Source organism: Toxorhynchites rutilus, chromosome 2 (assembly GCF_029784135.1).
Source record: "Toxorhynchites rutilus septentrionalis strain SRP chromosome 2, ASM2978413v1, whole genome shotgun sequence".
Classification (NCBI taxonomy): domain Eukaryota; kingdom Metazoa; phylum Arthropoda; class Insecta; order Diptera; family Culicidae; genus Toxorhynchites; species Toxorhynchites rutilus.
Genome location: NC_073745.1, coordinates 161,792,694 through 161,817,789, shown reverse-complemented (window position 1 = coordinate 161,817,789; position 25,096 = coordinate 161,792,694). Strand labels below are relative to the sequence as shown.

At 37.1% G+C, this 25,096-nt stretch overlaps 1 protein-coding gene across 6 annotated transcripts in view; it reads left to right on the top strand.

Moving 5' to 3' along the window:
* The window catches only part of LOC129771299 (zwei Ig domain protein zig-8-like), a 374,094-nt gene that overhangs the window by 108,097 nt on the left and 240,901 nt on the right, over positions 1-25,096 (top strand). For all 6 annotated transcript variants that reach the window (XM_055774794.1, XM_055774793.1, XM_055774792.1 and 3 more), the window contains exon 4: positions 20,339-20,541. In XM_055774794.1, the coding sequence (XP_055630769.1) occupies positions 20,469-20,541 (73 nt within the window). In that variant the 5' untranslated portion in view covers positions 20,339-20,468. The remainder of the gene's footprint in view (positions 1-20,338; positions 20,542-25,096) is intronic.

Sequence of the window (25,096 nt, the reverse complement as noted above, 5' to 3'; positions counted from 1 at the left end):
GCCGTGCTGTCTCTCCGAGGCAATTGAATCGGCAGATGGGGTGAGTGCCCTGGGAAATTAAATTGCCACACTGATGTTGAGGGGGACTTCATGAATTAATGACAGCGTAAACAGTAGATGCAAAATTATATCGCACTTTTTTGCTGGTGCTTTCAATTCAAAGATAACTAATGACCTGTGTAATTTGTTTAACATATTTTAAAATGTTATCATATGTGAGACATTTAGAGACGCTGATTTACCTTTTGCATCGAGCTAGAACATTGAAATTTCTTTAGATATTCATATTCATTTACATAATTAATGCATAACATACAGAAGTTTTTACATGGTATTCAATTAGTGAACATCATGTTGTGTAATAGAACAACATGTTTTGGGCACAAGTCAGACTTAAATATCATAGTTATAATCATAGTCGCCCGACAAACTATTGAAAAGATTTTTTTTGAGTAGATTTTTTCAAATTCACCCCAACAAAAAAACGATCTTTTATAAAGATATTTCAGCATGAAAACTAGGTTTCAGGTTTCTAAGTTTCAGTACAGAAATTATCTAACTATCCATCTGTATGGTCATGTACACCAGTGGCCAGATAATGAGGAAGTCATGACCAAAACAAAAGAGTAAAATTTTACAATTCATTGACGAAATTCGGGAAGGCTTATAGAATTACTATGGTACTCGCTTTCGCGGATAACACGCTTCTCGGATTATCCCTTCGCGGATAATCGAGGTTGCACTGTATGAATAGAACACAATAAGATCAAACCATAAACGATTTATTTGCTACGGAAAATGCTAGGTTTTGCAAGCGACTGTCAAATTGAACAAATATCGCTTGGAATATAAAATTCGAACCTGAATTCTAGCCTAAATCTCGATCAATAACCACATGAAACTGTCTGTAATTAACGTCGAACGCTGCTACCCCATTTCAAGATTCATTTCGAAAACAGTACTGCTCCTGTTCAACACTGCGAACAAGAGCTATCCGAAAACATGAGCAACACATTAATTTTCCGTTCGTCTTGAGAGTATCGAGAAAGCACTGAAACGTTTAGTTAGGGCCATAAATCTGACGTTTGATAATCAAAACTGCAGCTGTTGCAGCAACGGTTGTGTGCCCTAACGTGCAGAACAAAAACGATGCAAAGAGCCCCACCAAATGAGTCACGGTTAAATACTTTATTTATAGGAAGGCATATACTTGGCGAAAGCATAAATCATTTACCTTTGCGTGTTTGATTTCTTGTTATTTGATTTTGCTAGATTACTCGTCTGGGGTTGAACGGAGTAAATACTTCATACCATCCCATGCAAAGCCAAGGTTGCGGACATAGACATTTTTTCCTAAACTATAATTATGTTGTGAACGAAAAATTAAATATATTCAGGTCAGGTAAAAAGGTAAAATCCATATGTAAAATCCAAGACTTTAAAGCTTAGATCATTTAGAAATAGTGCTCTTTCGAATGCGTGTTTTTTTTGACTTAAAACAAAGTCTCGGCTCCACGAATTAAAAAATGAGACATGTAATAATTATTGACTGATTTCAAACGCATATTTCGCAGAATCATCAAATCATCATTGCCATATATGTTGTACTATACGCCATTAGACGGAATCTTTCCAGCATTTTTTTTCTTAAAATACAAACAATGAAGATAGTAAAACAAGCAAACAAATTAACGATTAAGTTAGGTATGTTTTCTGGTTTTTTATTCGCTGTTTGCGCTGGAAAAGAAGCGCAACAAACAACATATTTGCATACAATTCAGCTTTAGCCTTCATGGTTTTCTTTCCTTATTCGTTCTTATTCAAAGTGATTCGGTGCGTATCAAGAACAATTCTACATTTGCTGACATCAAGCTATTGGCAATTGAACAAGAAGAAATGAATGGAAGATGCTCGCACTCTTTTATCCCCAAGTTTCGAGTTCTCAATTCACGTCTCAATAATGTAGATCTTGCTATTTTCGATTCGAAATTATATTAAATTTAATTTAATATCATGAAAAACCCAAAACCATCGTTATTTCGAACAAATTTTCACGCTTTACTGTTGATACCGTACATCAGCCGGCGCACAACTTATTTAATCAGGGTCTTGGCTTGGATCCATTTCAAGGATGTCAAATGGTCGTAACATTAGGAAAAGCAAATTTGTAAACTTGGTCGTTACAAAACAAGTGATTACAAGTTATACACTAATATTCACTAGGTTGACAGTGAAACTTATGACGAAATTGGACGGTGACATCAGGTCCAGCTGAAGCGTTTTGACGAAGGACTACGTCTTTGATTTCTATATAGGAGGGTCACTCTACGAAATATGTAACGTTCATTAAGAGTTTTCAAATGCATATTACACAGAATCGTTCTAACGATATATGTTATAACATATACCATAAAACGGAAAATTTATCCAGCATTTTGTCCGCCTGAGACATCAGTAGTGGAAATAATAAAATAAGTGAGCAATTTAACAAATAAAAGAGGTATGTTTTGCGAGCGAATGCTATGGTAAATTAAGTATTATGCATTTCTTCGAACTTCGTTCTCATGTATGCAGCACAAAATTGTGTTTTGTTCTTTCTTTATTCCATATTAAAGGGTGTGTCACATCAAATTGCATCACGGAAAAAACGCTGTAGAAATTCGCCCAGTAGACCGATCCTTTTGAAAATTTTAGACAGTAAAATAAAAACTATTAAACAACTTTTGGCATTTTCCATTTTTCATACTTCGAGCCCAAGCCCGTATGCTCGCACCTTCCTCTTTACCCCGTCCATAAGGTTCTGTACAACGTCAGGTTGTAGTTTTTTTTGAACAGAAATCCATTTTTTCTTGAAGTCCGCCTCCGATTTGACAACTTTTGGGTTCTTTCGGAGGGCCTGCTCCATAATCGCCCAATATTTCTCTATTGGGCGAATCTCCGGCGCGTTGCTCGGGTTCATTTCCTTTGGCACGAAGGTGACCCCGTTGGCTTCGTACCACTCCAACACGTCCTTTGAATTGTGGCACGAAGTGAGATCCGGCCAGAAGATGGTCGGGCCCTCGTGCTGCTTCAATAGTGGTAGTAAGCGCTTCTGTAGGCACTCCTTAAGGTAAACCTGCCCGTTTACCGTGCCGGTCATCACGAAGGGGGCGCTCCGCTTTCCACAAGAGCAGATCGCTTGCCACACCATGTACTTTTTGGCAAACTTGGATAGTTTCTGTATGCGAATCTCCTCCGGAACGCTGAATTTGTCCTCTGCGGAGAAGAACAACAGGCCCGGCAGCTGACGAAAGTCCGCTTTGACGTAGGTTTCGTCGTCCATTACCAGGCAATGCGGCTTCGTCAGCATTTCGGTGTACAGCTTCCGGGCTCGCGTCTTCCCCACCATGTTTTGCCTTTCGTCGCGGTTAGGAGCCTTCTGAACCTTGTATGTACGCAGGCCCTCCCGCTGCTTGGTCCGCTGGACGAATGAACTTGACAAATTCAGCTTATTGGCGACATCCCGGACCGAACTTCTCGGATCACGTCTAAACTGCTTAACTACGCGCTTGTGATCTTTTTCACTGACGGAGCATCCAATTTTGCCGTTCTTCACCTTCCGGTCGATGGTTAGGTTCTCGAAGTATCGTTTTAGTACTCTGCTGACCGTGGATTGGACGATTCCCAGCATCTTACCGATGTCCCGATGTGACAACTCCCGATTCTCGAAATGAGTGCACAAGATTAATTCACGACGCTCTTTTTCGTTTGACGACATTTTTCCTAATTTACGAAAAATTGACAGTGAAGCATGGCCAACGTGATCTATACACTCTTATCTGATTTTAAAGCGAAAGCTGAAGATATAATTCCTAAAAATTAAATTTCTACAGCGTTTTTTCCGTGATGCAATTTGATGTGACACACCCTTTAATAGTAATATTCATCTAATTCATTCTATCAAACAAACTAGCCAGAACATTTTCGAATGTAAACATACATAGAAACATTTCATCAAAGTAAGGAGGAAAGTGTCACCCATACAGTGATCGTTCGTCAATTGGGCCGGAAAATCAATGCAATTATAGATTTTGACTCGCTAACTGGACTGCAAAACAGCAAAAGTAATTCTTCAAGTTTAAGATGACGTCTATTATTGATACATAACTGCTTTTTAGTCTAGTTAACGTAAGCCCTATTCTAGATATGTCCAATTGAAAATAGTCCAGTTATCGAATGTCTTCTGTATATGACGGCGTGGCGAACATCTTAAGCGAGTGTCTTCCGGGGTGTGGCAACATGGGCAATTGTACAGTGAAAAATGATATCAATACTAGGTGGATGGCAGCGCTTATCATGCGAGGACTTATAGAGATCGGAATTACATCGCATCACAAAAATTAAACGAAATGAAGTAATCAAAACTTCATGACTCATATTAACAATACTCAACAACTCAATTCCTTCTATGAGAAATTGAGTAGTAGAACCAATACGACTTGATTGTGATAGCCTGCAAACGAACATTATTTCAACGAAAAGCTTCTACTCCCGATGCCTTAGAATAAGACTAATAAAAAGAATAAGTCAATGGCAAGAAACCACAATACCAGACCTATCCATTAAAAATAAATCAACTTCATGATTTCATGTGTATTTTACCTCAAAATATCAGTGAATCGATCCCTACGCTGTTTAGAAAATTGATCCGCCAATATCGATCTTTTTCTAAAGATCGCCCAATCCTAGATCGACTGCGATAGCGGCGTTCAAAGATATTCAACGTGCAACCAATATCGTTAAATAATCCAATGTCAACTATGCGGTCATGTCCGGGATATAACCCTTCATTTTTTTTGTTAATTCGTGTGACACCTACACATGGAGCTTTTTTGTAGACTCGATACTCCGACGTAAAGTGCTCATCAGACACGACAGCTCGTAGCTCGATCTAACCCTCACAAATTTCTGAGAGAAATTTTATCACATCTGTCATAATCTGAATGTCCTTCATAGCGTTTTCATTCGGTCGGAAGAAAACATCACAATAGTACAGAATAAATTCGTCTGATATGTCATATGTCTCCGCATTACCTTGCCGTCATAGGAAATTTCTATGGGTGTCGTACTGGCCGGAATTAATTTCTCCTGAAAGATGCTTCACTACATGTATCATTTATGATTTTTAAGCTAAAAAATATCTGTTTCTTTCTTTTAAACTTTAGGTATGTATTTACTGAAAAATGCGTTTTAATGTATTTTTTTTGAAAATATTTTATAATTCTCATTTATGTATATGAAACGAGAATCACTTACAAATCGCCGTACATATCCCTTATTCATATTGTAATTTATAATAAAATTGTGTTTGCTAAAGTAGACGATGCCGCCTCGTTTCATCCATTTCAGTATACATTGCTACCTATGTATCGTAGCTACCCAGCATCATGACTATTCTCTCATCTTTCTACGTTAAGGATCTTTTGTTTATACTGAATACCGTTATCTATGATCCATAGAAATACCATATTACCTCAGCAACATGTTCATTAGACATTAAGATTCGTTAAGAAAAAGTCTAAACCGATACATGGTTGAATAAAGTATAAAATAAGTATAATTCTTTGCGGTGGTGGCTAAGAGCAGACAAACGACCGCAAAGGGTTAAAACTGCAGTAAATTAATGTTTTCGACATTGCATAAGGGAATATATATTTCCCTGTAAATGAAGTACAAGAAAAATATTCAAAAAAACAATCGCTGAAATTATCATTTGTACCAAGTACAACATGTTGCAGTTGTTCTACAAAGTCGAATAGCAAACAATGTGCTTCATTATTTTATTAACTGATTATATTAAAAAATTCTCTATTAATAGGGTATCCTGCTTGTGGAAGTCCTAGAAAAGATTTTTTTACGATTTCTCGAAGAATGTGATATCAGGGAGTCGACTCCCTGGAAAAACCTTGAAAATCAGGTCATATCAGGGAATTCAAACAATTTCATCAATCCAGAAAAAAACAAATTCCGCAAATTACAAAAGCGTAATACGGACATATAGTGGGGGTAATATGGACAGGTTTGTAATATATGAAGCGTAGAGGTTTATCGATCGCGAAAGGAATAATTTTATTCAACCAAGGTCTGAACTCATCATGAATGTCCGTTAAATGATGAAAAAATCGAATTAATCCACCGAGAAGTGATATCGTGCATTTCAGCAGTATAAACGGACAGACCCTCAACTATTTTGCTTTTGGTCCAGTCAGCTTCTATACAGTCCACATTTAGCGATTAGATTTCCATTTATAGAGGCAGGGCATTCCTTAGGAATAGATTAAACAGACTTTTCACAGTCCATCTCACTCCCACTGGCAACTGTCCGTTTTACCCCATCAGTTCAATTTCAATTATTTAATTTTTTCACTCTAAAATGAATTTACTTTTCCGTACACACATAATATCGCTTCTCTGTTAACTCACAAACCGAAATATAATCATCGGCGAATTGAATTTTGATATTAAACCACTCAAAATGCTTAATATCGAAGCAGCTAAAATTACATCCACACGCGGAATCATGTATGATTTTCGGTTTTTGTTTCTCTGATCCACTTTTGATTAGTATTCATTGCCATATGGTGGCTTTAATATTATAGAATAACATGTAGAAGGTGTTCTCATTAACAGAAATTTGGAATTCAAAATGTAACTATACAAATCAACCACCTATCCATTTTACCCCCACAGTCCGTATTACCCGCGGTTCCCCTACACATGATTTTTAAATAAAACAGACCGTCGCTAATGTGTGGCATGGCTTAACGAAAGGAATCAGCAATAAAATTATTGTATTTATTCTATAACACTGAACTGTAATTGTAAAATTCTTTGAATATCTCAAAAACGTTGAATTTAAGCTTAGTTAAACTTAGTTGAGCACTTAATTAAACTAAGTGCACCCGTGGCCGAGTGGTTAGCGTCTCACATTATCATGCCGGGTGTTCGGGTTCGATTCCCGTTCTGACCGGAGGATTTTTCGTCAAAGGAATTTCGTTCGACTTGCACTGCGGTCACGCGTATACTAGAGCTTGCCCCTCAGAATACATTCAAGGCATGTTGTTTGGCTTAAGAAATCTCAATTAAGTATTAATAAATGACGCTAATTAATTTCATAGATTGAGACGGCAAAAGTTCCACAGGGAACGTTAACGCCATTCAAGAGATAAACTAATTGTAGCAACTTAAAGGATTGTCCTCACGCTATAAGTAATAATAAATATCGTTCTGAATCATATTTCGAATACTCTTCAAAAATAACTTGAAATGGATTTCTATCTGTCTGTCTGTCTGATTCTTATGGACTCGGAATCTACTGAACCGATCGACATGAAAATTGGTATGTAGGGATTTTTGGGATCGGGGAATGTTTTCATGATAGTTTGAGATATACGATTAAAACACAAATTTCTGCATTACTCGAGAATTAATCAAGCAAACGAAACCAAATTTGACATGTGGAGGTTTTAGGGTGCAATAAATGATTCTATGGTGGTTAGATACTCCCCCCCCTCTCTTAGGGGGGTGAGGAGGGGTGGTAATGAAAATGGGGGAAAGAAAATGTCTTTATTCCATCATGTTTTCTGTATCAAACATTTATTCCATGTAACGGCGAAACATGTTATTTGCAAGTGATTGAAAAATCTTGAACAAGAACTGTGTCTGAAAATAATCTGATATTATAATGATGAGTTTTGGTAGAAGTACTAGGAATTTTATAGTAAAAGGTAGATTCAACAGGGTCGATTAGAAGATTGAGGAAAAAAAGAGAAACTGAGTTAAATCGGAAATAAATCCAAACATTAGCTGAGAAAATTATGAATCAAGAGTCAAGCTCTGTGAATAATCTTGAACTTTACTTTATTACTTTGAACAACAAATAACTTGCATTCCTAAAGCCTAATGCGAAAAAAGTCGTGGTCGAAGCGCGGTGATCAGGCCCAAACCATCGCCAAGCTCGGATTGACGGCCAGGAAGGCTTTGATGTGTATGGTGGCATTGGAAGGGAATCATCTACTATGAGCTGCTCAACTATGGTCAGACCCTCAACTCGGCTCTCTACTGTGAGCAGCTTGACCGTTTGAAGCAGGCGATTGACCAGAAGCGGCCAGAAATGATCAATAAGAATGGTGTTGTTTTCCACCAGGACAACGCTCGGCCTCACACATCTTTGAAGACCCGCCAGAAGCTACGGGAGCTCGGATGGGATGTCCTATTCACCCACCGTATAGTCCAGACCTGGCTCCAAGTGATTATCATCTCTTCCGGTCCATGCAAAACGCTCTTTGTGATACTAAGTTAGCCTCAAAAGAGGCTTGCGAAAACTGGTTGTCTGAGTTTTTTGCAATTAAGAAGGGGGGGGGGGTCTTAAGTGTCCGAAATATGATTCAGAACGATATTCCAAATTAACTTGAACAAAGAACCTTGCAAATGACCTCCGCAGATTGTTTGTATTGGTGATCCTATTTCCGACAACTCGGTGTACCATTTCCACTGGAATGGCAGCCATGGTGGGTCGTATATTGACCTCAAATTCATCAAGATTTACTGGTAAGGGTTTCTCTCGATCTCATCAGTAACGATAATTTTGTTTGTTGTCAAAACTTTAAATGCGCTCTATTCGAATTGTGAAAAAAATCGTGTTTCAAAGTCGCTTGCGAAGGAATATGGAGACACCATGACGAGCATGGTTTTGACGAAAGGAGACCTAAACATATCTAGGAAACACTGAGCGATACGCAATGCAATGTAAGACCTCAGATGATCTGTTGAAAACGAATCAAAATTCGATTATGCGATTGACTCTCCTGTCTTCAATTCAACTTGGCGCTAGAATCCAATATGAGTCGTGGTAGCGGATTGATATTGTCAACTTCAACAGAATCGTGCTAGAATTTAGCGGTAGAAACTCAATGTAAGAAAATATCCACAGGTTGTAAAGTTGTAATTTTCCAACCGATGATTGCTTTTTCATTATACATCAATTTTAAAATCTAAATATATTAGCATTCGACAAATTATCAAAGTAGATTGAACAGTTTGTTGAGAACAGCCATTATTGGCCGTTTCTTATAATTTACACATAACATGATGGGATGTTTATGCTCAATTCCCGTAAGATTCTTCTGCCTTGCTATCTTAGTTCGTTGGTCAAACTTTCCTCCAGTCATCGGCTGGTTTTCCATTTGTTTGAAAGCCCATTTGCAATATCGTTTGTTTTCCATTCCCCCCATTTTACTTCAGTTTTTCTTTCACAACCGACTAGTATTCTTCAGCCGATTTTTGTCGAATTTGAATAGTGACTCGTCGGTCCAGTATCAGCTAAGTAATGAAACTTTCAGTTTAAAATGTATGATGTTTTATTCAAATTGACTGTCAAGAACAGTCTATACAGCTTATTCTTGTTTCCGTTATCTTTATTCACAGTCACTATCAGTAACCTTCATTACTGTTAACCCGCATTATTTTCAAACAACATTGTTAATTCATGTCACGCATACAACGTTTATTCCTTTTAATCGAACCTCAATAATATCTAGATTGTATACATAGATCGGATAGAACGAAACACAATTCATTCCACAACCATTACTGATAGTTGGAGTCTGCAGTACAAAATGTAAGCTAGCCTTTTCAGGGGTGTGGGTCTCTTAACAGCAGCTTAGGTTTGCAGAGCGAGCAGACCGAAATCGATAGCGTGCAGTATAGACCCATTTTTTCGCCTTATTGACAGACACACATATCAATGATGCTCCGTTAGCGTGTTGGGAGTTGTTGGCAAAACTCGTAAATAGAGTTTGTATTGTGAAAATGAAACTGTGGCTTGGGATATAACGTTTGTTAAGGCAATATTCGATTAATTGTATCAATCGAAAGAATTCGGTGTCTGATAGTGAAAAAAATATGAATAAACAAGGGGCTTGTTGAAATTTGGTTTTGCTTATATTCAATACAAAATAAAGTACTCTAAGAGTCACATTCTTTGTTGAACGAAAACTATAGTCCATCGGCTTCTTTTAGATTAGGATTGAATATCAATCGTCTGTTTATCTTTTTTTTTTAAAGTGATCTATATAAATTTGTGTGTCCATGACGCCTCTTCTATCCTCATCTATCTCCGTATCACATTCAAAGAAAACACTTCGCATGTCACATTATCTTGGTCACATTATCGAACAGTTAAATAAGAGTAATTTCAAATTTAACACGCTATCATAAATTCTTGTAGTTTCATATTACAATATGGCTAAAAAATTTAAAATTAAATCAACAAAAAAAAACAAGTTATAATGATTCCATCGAACATTAACGCGATGAAAACATGTATAATAACGATCATTTTGTGAAAGCATCTCATGTTTAGAATATCTCAAGAATCATAGGAAATTCTTCCAACAATCAAAAGCTTGTAGCCCAACATCGTTGACGATTTGTGACCGAATGCATGTGAATATTTTCTCTGGCGACTCTTCTAACGCCTCTATAGAAGTAATGAGAGTGGAAAAAAGTGGATTTTCCGGATGAACGTAAACGCTTTGAATGCTATCCCCCCGGTGAGCACATCACGTGAGCCATTGGTGCGAAATGGAAAGCACTTGCCAAAAGCTGCTACAACCAGGCGAGACTTGAGTTTCGTGTGCCAGACACCGCAGTATTCTTGCTCTATCTAGTTTATTAAACTATACTCTAACTTTTTTTACTACATTGTAAGATTAGTTTATTGTATTCGATTATTGATTTTGTTTGAATTTGAAGACTAATAAATGGTTGTTTTTTTGTTTTTTTTTCCTGCAAATAATTGTAAGGACAGAAACAAGTGATGATTGTAGGGTACAAAGGAATGAATGGTAGATGCGATAGAATCGCCAATTCTCCAAAGATGTCATTCTCTATTATGGGTTGATGGCTTGGAAACAATTGCAGAGAGTCAAATATTTTAGTTTGTTTTTGGTTATTATTCCGCGATGCGATAAAATTATGATTTTTCAACTTCTCGTGGCCAGGCGTGTTTTTTGACAAAAAGTTCCACTGGGAACGTTAGTGCAACTCAAGAACAAGAAGACTCTGTGGCATCTACTACAATTATTTCAAGATTAAATGACTTCAGTAGGAAGACGTTGTTTTGTTTTGGAATGATGTGGTTTAATACCAGCTGTTGAAACGGTTACAACTATACGCTGCTAATAGCAATTGATAGATTTGAAATTTCACTACTTGAAAAACGACTAGAATTCCAAAAGAACCAATTCAAGAAAATTTACCGGAGTGGTATCCACAAATTGCTTCGTGAGCTCAAATTTGCATTTTTTCAATAAAGCTATTATTCTTTTTTATCCTTATCCTTTGTTCTTACGTTTTACGGTGTGGAAAGGGGGATTGACATGGTACTACAAGTTGCTTTATTATGTCCTGGTCCCTTACTAAGGTCTGTACTGTAGGTCAACTGTTGAATAGTTTGAAGAAATCGAAAAAAAGGCCAGCTAGTCAATATAAGAGGAGTTGTCAGAAGAAGATGTCAGTTGATTAGAAGAAGAATAAATTATACGATTTAAAATACAAATTTGACGGAACTGTTGGTTTTTTTTCTGATGTCTTCTTGAAAGTGATTACAAATCATGGACATTCCAAATTCAAGTACTAAATCAACTAACGTAAACATGCCCAAGACCCGAAAGCTCAAAATCAAAACAAGATAAGAGCAGTCGATCGAATGTTTCAAGTTCGATAGATCACACCACGTCAGTTTCCTGAGGGCGAGCCGTGTAAATCTCTTTTGCACTCATTCGACTCATAGGACATCATTTGGAGCACAGGATCGGGTGAATGATTATGCAATACAACGCTTTCTGGGACTGTGGATCCTGGAAATCTTTGGCAATCAGGGGGAAGTTGTCGGTTTGTCTAACATATGATCGAAGAGTGTAATAGGAATGGAAGGAAAGTTTGGGGCCCTATACTACGCCAAGATCTATCATTTCGACTACTTATTTATTTATTTATTTATAATACCAACAGGCCTTCACAAATATGCCCTAATGATATATTATCCTAAATCTAAATATTAAAGTTATGCTTATTGTCTAAGAACGCTGACGAAGCTTTTTTTTAAACAAGAACGTGATCAGTGGAAATCGAACTCTCTTAAGAATATTATAAACAACCGAAAATAATCGAGTCCTTGACTCGCGGAAAAATCATTACATGGCAGTTTGCGAGTACAAACTTGTTATTAGCGTAGCTAATGTACTGGTCCCAAATGGTATCTTTGTGGGACGGCGGACATGCTAACAGATGATGATGATGCGCTAGATTGAACATTTTTGGTTTTTCGCTTTCCATTTACAATGTTCCAACAGTTTCCTGTAGTTGTCACTTGCATGTTCCGTTGGGTTCCGTAGAGAAGGATTCATGAGTCATTTCACATGAATGTTTGCAGTCAGTCATTGGCGAATGATATCACAAAGTTTGAAAGCGTTGTCATGGACGTTCGTGCAGTAGACGTTCTCGGTTCCTTCTGTGGCTCCAGTAATGATTGGCAACTAACGTTTGCATTAAACAAATATGGATAAAAATTGCCGATTTTTCATGGGTTTACCTTCACATGCACATCAATCATAGAAACCCATGAGTCAGCAGAAAAAAATTGGCAGCTCTATCAGTCGAGCTCTAACCGTGATGGAAAAAACATTGAAGCTACTCCGTTCAGAAGCGTGCGCGTTCAAAGAACGGTACCCCGCCGCGTCTGAAACGGACATCGTGCGACACTTTGTGGACGCCGGATAAGCCCGTTCTGGCATCTACAACATTTTGCCACTATTGGACAACAATCAGAGCATCGAAAGAAGGGCCGGTTCCGGACGACCGACGACCCTGAACGACAAAAAGGTCCAAAGGATGCTGAAGAGGAAGATCGAGGAAAAAGTGGCTACATCGCTGCGTGCGCATGGCCGGAAGGACCGACCAAAAAGTGAAAAAGTACCTGGCGAACATGGACATACATGTCAGGAAGCGAAAGTCCCGTCCACTGGTCTCGGAGCGCAGCGGCAGCGACTGAATAAGATGGTCTAGTCGATTTTCCCGGCAAATCGCGACGTGGCGGTGGTGATGGACGGCGAGACCTATCTGTCACTGGATGGCAACGACTGGCAGGGCACTTCGTATTTTATTTCGCTCTTGAAAGAAGTGAGCTCCGCAGCGAAGTTTATTTCACACACCAAGTTCCCCAGTCAACGAGAAGGGAATGTTAAAGCCGCTCTTCTTTAGCTCCCCACTGGCCGTGAACGGAGAAATTTATAGTACGAAGTGCCTGCCGGAAGTTGCGTTGTTCATCAAATAATACCATAAGAGTGAAAACGCGATGTTTTGGCCGGATCTGACGTAGGCCCACTACTCGATGCGATCGTTAGGGGAGATGGAGCGGCTGAATATTGATGTGGTACCCAAGTCGGCGAACCCGCCCAATGTCCACCAGCTACGTTCCATTGAGAATTTCTGGGCAAACCTGAAGCGTAAGATCTACTCCAACAATTTTGTCGCGAAAACTGAGAAGGAATTGATAAATAAAACGAAGAAAGAACTCAAAAACATGCCTACACGCATGTTTCGTCCGCCACGTCCGCCATGGCGGTTGTTCCGGTTAACTGCCGGAAGGCCGCTCGTAAGAGCATAGATTTTTGACGTAGAACTACGTCCTTCATTAAGGGTGCCAAATCAGAAAATAGGTCACGTTTTTATGAAATAAAATTAATGTTAATAACTATTTTTGCCGCGAACGGGTTATGGCGATTTACATACCAAACGAATCGGAAATTCCCTAAGATTTGTTTGATATGCTATACATTACAATCCCATAGTCTGTATATGGTTTAAATTGATGAAAATTGGAAGCATTCCCATTTCCCCATACATTTGTTCTGTCCATTTGTGTGCTTTCCCGAACAGAGCTGTCAATAACGAAGGGGAAATCGTAAGATGTAAAGTCTCCGTGAACAAAGGAAAAGAAGAAGAACGAGAGGAAAATTTCCCTGGAGTATATACAGTAGATCTCGTTTTTAGAGACGAACGAACTCTCAGAGGTCAAAGTCTCTTTAATTCACAACCTGGACCTGGCAAACTTTCATTCTTCGTGAGGAAATCGACTGAGCAACATCGTTGCTGGGCGAGCTGGACGGCGAGGGATCGAATGTCTTTCTCAAGGCGAGTAAGATGATGGATAAAGTAAAGTTTTCCAAGGACCTTTTTGAAGGTTAGAGACGAATGAACTGAAGAAATTTAATGTCTCAAGCAAGGAAGGAAGGCTAGCTTACAGTATCGTTCTGTGTTCAAAGCAATGAATATCGCTTGTTATTCGTTGTTTTGCGTCATCAGACCAAATTACTCACTCGCTGATGTTTCTTACATTGCAATCATTGCATCAAACTGACGCCATTGCATTAATATTCTGAGCTACACAATTGTGTGGGGAATCATCTAGGCTATCGTCTACTCACCAAGAAAATAAATGTTCTGAAATTTTGTCATCGCATTACGGTAGCAAAACTCTCTCCACAAAAGATGTCAGCTAAGCTGTTCTAGACCGGTAATATTAACAAAAAGGGCTACCGATGAGAGCGAAAAACGGAGATAAGTGTGTGAATATTTAGTTGCTTCAAGCCATCGATATATGGATATTTGTGTGCGTACTTGCGTGCTTCATGGCCCGTACGTAAAAATAGTGCATCTTCGCTACGCTGAACCTCCCGTGTGCATTGGCCCTGTAACGATGCAACAATCGTTTAATTTTTTTTATGCTATGATTGACGGTTGTTTGGTGTTGCAAATCATGCAGTCGTAATTATAAATATACACAAGGAGGGGAGACAGCGAGAGGAAAATATTTACGCTAGGGTATTAGTAATGAATCTCTGCTGAGGCAAATATTCAGCCTTTTTCCAAGCAGTTAATATTGTTTGTTTTCTGTCATCAATGCATTGAACTGACGCTATGGTGAAGCAGGTGTTAAGGTTGTGCCAAGTTATTCAATAAGTTATATTAAGTTATTAATTTATTTGGGTTCGCGTGCCAGTCGCAAAACTGTTTGAACTAGGATTGCATTTGCGCTAATCTTGATCATAATGAAGCAGTGCTACTCTTTTCGAGGTTGTGGAGATTAACAGATAGAGTTTATTTCGTTTATTAAGTCACCAGTAATTGTCGTTCTGGAATGTCGTTTTATCGTCAAATGATTCTACAATAAAAAAAAGAACATTTCAGGGCGACCGAATTGGTGGAATGGTTATCTCAAATTTTTTGTAGCATTTTAAAATAATATCTGCAGTTATAAACAAGCGACTTGAATTAAACCACAACGTAGTTCGACGTCAACAATGCGGTTGTGATTTGAGCACAACCTCCTATAATTTTTTGCAAGTGAGCTAATATAATTACCTTTTATGGAAAATTTATCAAACTCAATTATCTGTATTAGTTTTTTTTATCACCATCCGAAGTCCATTTTGTTTAATGTAAACGTTATTCTGCAACATTGTGTCTAGCTGTCATTTAGTGCTCTCGAAATTTTTGTGTTCAGAATTGGAATTTATTTGTTGCAAAATGCCCAAAAAGGCACAAATTTCGATCAGCATCACAAAACTGGCAAAAGCTACCGTGGTATTGCCGTTATTGTCCAGCTTCACAAAGATACGATCGCTAGGATTGTGCAGATGCACAGAAATCGTGGTTCTATCTCACGAGCTAAGCAATCGGAACGTCCTTCAAAGACAACTGACCGAATTGACAGAGCCATCGTGAAGAAGGTGGAGCTGGACCGGCGACTATCAGCTCCGAAAATTGCAGAACAGATTGAAAGCGAGTTTTCCTTCAACTGACATCACAATCCGTACGAAATCGTCTTCCTAAGAGAAGTCTTAAGAGCAGAGAAGCACTTAATATGCCATGGATTTATTATGCTTAGTTTATATTTGATTGTTTAACCGTTTGAGTCCTTATTGTACGCCAAAAGGCCGTGGCTCCTCGTTTTATGTAAACATTGTTGACTTGGCACCTTTTAACGAAGGATATCGTCTTCAGGAGCATTTGTAAAAGAGGACTTCAAGCGATTTGTGTAGCAAACTATAATTGTGAACGAAATTGTGTAATTATAATTTTCTTTTTATTTAAAAAAAATATAAACCAGTGTTTCATGCGTTTTTTTTTTTATAACACAACTTTTATGAACTAATCAGTTGTCTACATTTATTAGTGTTTTTTAATATACAAATCTCATCCGCATTTTTGATAGGGGAAGTAATTGATAAATTACATTTTTATTTTAAATTTGAATGATGTATATACTTGCAATACAGTGTATTCATACCTTTGACACTTACTGTGTACACCTAGGTTACTTTCTATTAAAATTATAAATGAAAACAAAAAAGTAATCTACAAGGGCAGCTTTATGTGAATTTCCATCTGCAGAAAATAAGGTTCTCATTGTTATCGAGCAATTTTTGGGGTATTTTTCGTTACGTGAATGTTTTACCATCACTTCTCTTCCAGTTTATCGAATCAGCGGTGAAATTTTCTAACCGACAAAAGACAAACATTTTGTTTTGAAAACAATTTGATTATCTCCTCCTTCTTTTATTAACAGATACCCACTAACTAAGTTTACAAGTGCAACGAATCAGCAGAGCGGATTTTAAAACGTAATCCGAATTTGTCATTCCGAAATCCGGAAGTTATTCTAGACGTGAAAAAATGAGAAAAATTACATGCCCTTCTAGGTGATTTTAGTCTAGCCTTTTTGTTAGATCATTTTTAAGGCATAATTGAAGACCTCCAAAACTTATCCAGTACATAAACTTGAATGTCCATCTTTCCCACCCCAGGTGCCCATCTTTCCCGACTCAATATTATTTTTTTAAAGATACCGGACACATTCATTTTCAAAAATTTCTGCCTCAAAGACAATTTTTATTATGAATAGAGACATATACTATAAATGAGTGGTGAGAAAGCTATTTATTTGTTGTGAAATCCACTTTTACTAAGGGTGTCCGTCTTTACCACCCTTCCCCTATATGCTCACAAAATTTGCTCCGCACTCAAACGGTTGAAAAAACCATGAAAACATTTTCGTTTCACGTCTTCCTTAAGAGTTGTTTGTATTCGTACAGTTGTATCCAAACCTTTTCACTTATTTTTCCATTTCCTGGGCATGCTATTCACATCTTTGGCCTTCCCCTAGTTTTTTTTTAGTTCCCGATTTATCATGACCCAATAGGTTTCTATTGGGATGTAGTTTAGGGCAGATTGTAGGGATATTAAAGTTTAATGAGACAGCTTCGGATTTTTCATGTGACCGGATGAAATCATTTCACGCCCTTCCATTCGTACACCTCCATGTCGGCAGCAAGTAACGCAATTGACACGACTGCAGATAGGAACTATGAAACTAAAAATATTGATAATCAATATCGCTGTGAGGTATGTTCGGATGGAAATTTGATAGCTATTGAGTTACATTCGAAACTCAAATCAATAGAAACCAACCCAACATCAGAAATTGAAATCGTAAAAGTGGGTCCTCTGAAGCCAACAAAGCGCCTTTTATCCAAACGTTACTTCGAGAATCCAATGCATGCATCTAGACCGCAAATATGCAGAGAGAAATGTAACAATCGTTCGCTAGCGGAAAGTCGCATTCGCTCGTAGATAACAATAGCTCTTTGATGCAATATAGTGCTTTCAATCGAATGAAACAGAATGAAAGCCATTCGTAAGACAAAAGGGCTCAATGTATGCTATTCTTGCTGACGAACCATCCACATTGGTTCATTAACAATTGAACTAAACCTCTGTCCTCTCAGATGATGGTATGCTTTTGAATTCTGCCCGCTAAGTGCAACTTGTTTCTAGCGAACTAAGTCTACCGGAAAGGCCGACTTTCATCTCTCCATTCACTAAACTGCTGTGGAGCACTGCATCGATTATTAGCAGCGGAGTTTAGCTTCAAACACCGATTTTTTATCTGTTGTGAGCAACAGTATGCAATAGCTTTCTTCAATAAAGGGGAGAGTGGTTCTAAACAGGGAGCAGCATAAATCCACCATAAAACAACATTGTCGATGTATTTTGGCAGTACAGAAAATTTGGTGACATGTGAAAAGAGGTACTTCTAACTAGTTCTCTACATTTATTTTTTATTCGTAGAAAGCACAGGAGAAAAGTCTCTCTCTTCTGATATTTGAGAAATAAACTGCCCATACCTTCAAATCGATTTACAAATCATGCATTTATAAGCCACGTAAACGGACCGTTGTCTCGTTTTATAAAAAACGAAGTAAGAGGAAATTCGCCTATCGTAGGCATGTTTCCCTTCGGATTTACGTCACCAGGCTTGCTCCGTGTTTTGCCTGTGAGAAGGTCTCATTATTCCCTTTTATATTTTCTTTTATATTTTTCTTGAAAATTTTTGTTCGTTCGTTGAAAATCACTCATTCAATTCTTTTAAGAACTTGTCAAATTATATTTGAATTATTTCTATCAATTATTTTTATTTATGTTTCTCAAATCTTTTCACCTTCTTTTGAGCGAATACCGCGATTTCAACAACGCAAAATCCCAACATAATTCCTCGTTTTGTTCGCACCCAAATTATCCTGCGCTCGCCCGATAACCCATTCCTGGCGAATAAGAGCCGCAGCTCGGCGTGGTGTATATTCTCGCCGTTTTTTTATAATCGTCGTATTTTTGCAAACAAGACTTAACAGGCAGTTTGCAGCAATAAAGTTCTTTGTTCTGTTATTTATGGTGTTTCCCAAGAAGTAGGATATATAATACGTAAAGAGTGTTTCTCTAGGCTTTCATGTCAATGTGTGCAGGGACAAGCTGTGGGTGGAGTTTTTTTAGATCCCGCTTGTGATGATTATGACTGTTCATGTCCATTATGGCGGCTTCTAGATGCAGAGAGTGTAACAACGGCCGGGAGATTTTGTTCTGCGTGTTGTAAATATATGCACATAGCGTTTTATTTTTTTTTCTTTCAAACATTCACTGTGTTCTCACAATTTTCTTCCAACAAATCCGCGTATGTTTGCGTTTTAATTTAGTGGAATTTGTATTCTCGGTGGGAGAAGGATAAATGAGAATGAGTTTGAATATAAATGTATATCCTTTGTTTTTCATGTTGTTCATTCCGAGAATCACGTTATACCGTTTCTTGCAACACATAAAATGAATGGCTTCCACAGAAGCCGCGTTAAATTATATTTTCCATTTGACGTCTTTACGATCTGCCGAATTGATTGTAGCTGGCGCGCAACTCGATACGAAGGATTATCGCTAATATATATTATTTATGGCCAATATACATCGGCAAATATTTGCGTCCTGTGTTCCACAAACGGTCTTGCGTTCAGCTGTCCTCCAACAGGAGGACCTACTGTAAAGTCTACTACAATCAATAAAAATGATCAATGAAACTGTCATAGGTCACATTAGATTTCTCTCAAATAGCCACTACAAATTTTGTATGAGAATAAAATGAAAGACTATTTTTCAATTGGTAGTATAATTAAACCTGAAATGGTTGCCAAACTCGACAATAATTAACTACATTAAATATAGATGAATGGTATAATTTTGCTCATTTTAGTTTTTTCATCGTCAGTGAATGTGTTTGTTTCAGAACTACATCATGGGTGGGAATCTTCTCTGAATAGATATAATATAAACTTTTCTCTAAATAGCGGTTAATAAAATATTATATTTTCAACATTGAGTAAATACTCGGTAAAATGTCATTGACGATGAAATATAGGACAATTTTGACACTATGTGTTATGTAAGTTCAACTTGCTGAAATGATAGATGCCATAGAGTCATTTGAATAATAAGTCGCGGAGCAATACAATCGCATTGAATCATTATAACAACAGCGATGAGACAATTGCATAGAATCCATTAACAGAAGCATTATGTGTTATGTTCAACAACACGAACACTATTTGTATTGATTCCATGACACACGAGTCCTATTTATCACTATACGGAGGTACCCATTAAAATCAAATGAATATGTTTCACATTTCAGTACATTCCCCAATCCCAATCATCATCGAAACCTCATCAACCAGCTGCTACTATATCAAAGTGTATTTTCGATTTTCTTTCTCAGTTTTGTATATGTTTCGCGCCAAGCTCTAGATCCCTTTTAATCCTCTCGGCTGAGTTTTAACGCGAGATACATCAACGAAACGGCGACGCTAGCGACAACTGAAAAATAATTGATATTTTTATCACATTTTAATTGCAGGTTGCTCGGCGGCCTAGATTTTATGAAAAATTGACAAACTGCTGCATCCTTCCCGCTGTCTCCCATCAACCAACTATCATCGATCACACCACACGTACGAAAGAGAAAGAGATTCTCGTGGGAAAGTGCGATGTCCGCGTTGAATCAACATAACAACATGTGCCACTCCAATGTAATATTCATCATACTTTTTATTTTTAACGGTAAGTACAGCTCTTTATACAGCAGTTATAAAATATTTGTAAAGTACATGACATGCTACATGATGATGTTGCGGTTTTGATTCTGTTTTTTCGAAATATTTTTAACTTATTATTTAGCCATTCCATGCCAAACCGATATAGTGGTTCTCAGATTTTCGTGAAAATTGGTAGTTTTGTTCTTTACCTAGACCCGTTTTTTTTAATTTTTTTATTAGGGTGATCATTTCCATTTTAGGGTTGCTCAAAAAATAATTTTTTTCCCATTTTTTCCAAAAATTATTTTTTTTCAATTCATAACTTTTGAACTACTGTACCGATACGGATGATCTATATATCAAATGAAAGCCAATTAGCTAGTCTCTCATAATACATGCAGAAATTTTGGAATTTGGTCTTGTGATTATCGATTGTATTTTTTATAGTTATTTAACATTGTTAACATTGTCTCAGGGTCGCTAAATTTTTTATATTTTTTCTTGAAAGCTAAGGTTTTTTAGATAACATATCCAAAATTCAGAGATGCGTTATTTTGTGTTATTGGGTTATGATTTTTCTAAATTAACCGATGGTCTGAAAAATCAGTTTTTCCTTTTTTTTTTTCAAAAATGTCCTTTTTCTTAAATTTATAACTTTTAAAATATCGGGCCGATTCAGATTATCGATGTACCAATTTATTTATTTATTTATTTGTTATCAACAGGCCTGAACAAGAGTACCCTAATGATATACTTAAATCTAACTTAAATTCTACTTAATATCTAAGGGCATTAGGAAAAATCCTTTTCAGATTTGAACGGGTCAAGTTAAAATCGTACGAAGTGTACGAGCGGTTGAAAACTCGGCACATACTTGAAACGGGTTCATTATACCCGTAATTAGTGCGTGAAGAGGGGACACAAATGAATGTATGAGAGCGCAAAGTTCGTGTCCTTATATTAAAATTAATTAATCGGAGAAGAGTAGAACAGTCGATGTTTGAGAGGATCAGGTCTGATACGAATATCGCTTTAGCGACGTCTCTACGTAGATTTAGTGAGTCTAGTCCAATTAAATTAGAGCGATCTTCAAAATTTGGAAGATTTGAAGGATTGTTCCAAGGCAAATTTCGCAGAGCGAAACGAACGAATCTGAAATCTTTCGTCCCTGAAATCTTTCGTAACGTGAAAGATGAATCCTAGGACTCTGGATGCTTTACTGGTGATATAAGCTACGTGTTCTTCAAACGTTAACTTAGAATCGAGAATGACGCCAAGATCTTTGATGGCCATAAGCTGGTTCACAATGACATTTCGTAATTTATACGGGTAGGCAATAGCTAAACGTTTCCGTGAAAAGGTGATAATTTGACGGCATATTTGGTATTTGCATAAAAATTCGATTCTAGTCGCATAGATGTTGTCCAGTTGCATAGGAATATTGAACTAAAACTAAAAACATGTTAACTTCTAAAATCATTCGAAAACGAAAAAAAACATAAGACGAAAAAAACATATGCTGATATTCGGATATGTTATGTTAAAAAAAAACCCATATATATATATATATATATATATATATATATATATATATATATATATATATATATATATATATATATATATATATATATATATATATATATATATATATAGAAAAAATTTGGTGACCTTAGCTCCGAAACCATGTAAGCTATGAAATACAATTACAATCAATAATCACCAAAACAAAATCAAGTGTGTGTTTCAAGTGTGTTTTTTAAACAAAACTAGCTCATTGGCTTTATTTTTATATATCGATCATCTAAATCGGTCGAGTAGTTCAAAATTTAGGAATTATTGAAAAAGGTCATTTTTGAAAAAAAAGTTGATTTTTCGGACCACCAAAAAATGGAAATGATCACCCCGATGAAAAAAAATAAAAAATACAGGTCTAATATTTTACGATGAGGAATAAATCTACCAATTTTCATGAAAATATGACAATCACTATATCAGTTTGGCATAGAATTCAATTTTGTGCTTGATCCATTCTCACCCCCACTCGGTGTAAATAAAAGATTATTTCAAAAAAATTGAAATTCGAATGGAAAAAAAGATGTTCAAAATCAGTAATGACTCATCTGGCAAGGCTTTAAAGAATAATTCTATCCAATATTTACAATTTTAGTAGTTCTGTATAATGCTGGGCATGAGATTTTTTCTGAGGTGTTATTTGATGGCTATTTACACATCAAACATTAATGAATTATTAAATAATAACTATTAGTACAACAGTTAAGTATAATGCATTGGAAGTTGTTGAAATATGTCTCCTATTAAACGCAGCTTTCAAAAATATTCGCAATATTTGTCAAGATATTTTTTTTATTAATCCGTTTATTTTTACAGGCTCAGTTACATAAGTTTAAAGGAGCCAAACTCTTAACTATATTTCAACTAGCATATATTAACATGTTGTTTCCTTAATTCTATGGTTAATGAAATAGGAAACCGATTACTCGCGGTCGACTCGAGTTTAGAAGGGTGACACATTTTCATTAGGAAAAGGATGGGATGTAAGGAGATGTGTGTTTACACTCGCACTCACATTCAGATTCACATTCACATTCTCATTCACACTGACACTTCACACTCAATTCTTAAAACTATCCTTACATCTAATATGTGTTTACAATTTAACTTATTCTAATGTTAGTAGGAAGGGAACCGATAGCTCGCGAAGGACGAAAAGGAGGGGAAAAGGATGTATGAACAATCACACTCGAAGATCGATAGCTTTAAGGAAAACATATATTTGGGACATGTAATCAAGGTCTAACCGAGCCAACACATCTCTCACCGGCACATTGGACTGCTTTCCTCCAGCCCGAAGGGAGTTTTCTAAATTCGATCTGGCGACAAGATACAACTCGCACGACCAAACAACGTGTTCGATGTCGTGGTAACCATGGCCACAACCGCAGAGATTGCTGTCGGCAAGATTAAAACGAAAAAGTGATTGGACATGAGTCGGGAGAAGGTGCGAATAAAGTCCCGACTCAAGTCCAGACTTTTGAACCACGGATTGAGGCTAACCTTAGGGATAATTGAGTGGAGCCACCGGCCCAATTCATCTTCGTTCCATTTGCGTTGCCAGTTAACGATGGTATTTTTACGAACTAAAGAATAAAATTCATTGAAGGCGATTTGACGCTGATAAATTTCGCCTTCAATTGCACCTACCTTTACATTTGTCAAGATATTAATAATAGTAACTTTCTCCATTTTTGACCCAATTTCACCCCCATTACCCGTTTTCACCCCCATCGACGGTAGTTGAACACTATTCGTATATCACACATTGTATTGTAATATATCGTAGAAAAGATGAATATTTCTGTTTTTCCAACATAATTAATGTAATATTCGATTATGAACTTTTTGGATCAATGTCAAATATCAAAACAAGCATCGAACATCTCTAAACTGTCATTCCGCGAATATATGGCATACGGTATTTCCAAAGAAATCAAGGATCTTCATTCCATACTTCGCAGAACCAAAGTATGGTGAAACAGGAATGTATAAATAGATGATTTTTCCAATATATATTTTTTAAATTCAATTAGAAAATTACGTTGTTGGTGGCGTATTACCATATTGTCCGGGGGCAATGAAAATGTCACTTTGCAAGCCTTGCAAGGTACGGATAGCCTCCCGAACCAAATATTTATTAGCGAACTTCGACATCGATCCCCACTTTCTCACTCTAATTACACCGTTAATACGTGATATAATCCCCGGTGAATGACTTCCACAAAACGAGTGGTTTAACGCGTGTTGCCTCTTAGACTCTCGAGGGCCGAATAGAACCTCTCCATGTCATCCGACATCATTTTATTATCTCTCCCATTACTATTGACATGGCAGGAACCGGATCCTTGGTTGTGGTGAATGGCATGGTAGCTTGGGTGACTGGTGCCTAGCTTGAGTGGCTGTTGGTTGAAGTTTTACATTATTCAAATGATATTTGGAGTTTACAATTGTATTTTAGCATAGCATATCGATTGTACTTTTATTATGAAAAAAACAGGAATTCTATTTCAAACGAAAAACATTAGTTTCATACACAGTAAATACATATGTTACAACACACTGGTAACAGGATCGAGACGACCGTGCTTTGAATATTTGTAGCGGATCGAGAAGACCGCGTTTTCATTCAATTAGCGAATCGAGGCGACCGCGATGGTTAGAACGAATGATAGCGGATTTAGACGAACGCGTTTGATAGATGTGGTATATGCGATGGTGGATCGAGATCACTGCGTGTAAAACGTAATGAATTTTGAAAATATTTTGAGAGAGCAAGTTTGGTGAACCAGTATGACGAAAGATGCGCAATCATCAGTGGAACTGAGAAGTCTACTCCAATGCACAATGGTCCAGGAGATGCATTTAAGTGGAAATTAGCATTTAGAGCTCGACAGTTATTCTCTAGACAAAAGCTGTCTTAGACAAAGTTGTTACTCATGATAGAGCGCTCGCTTTTATGTTGTCAAAAATAGAGTGACCAAAATTTTCGATGAAATAAAAAA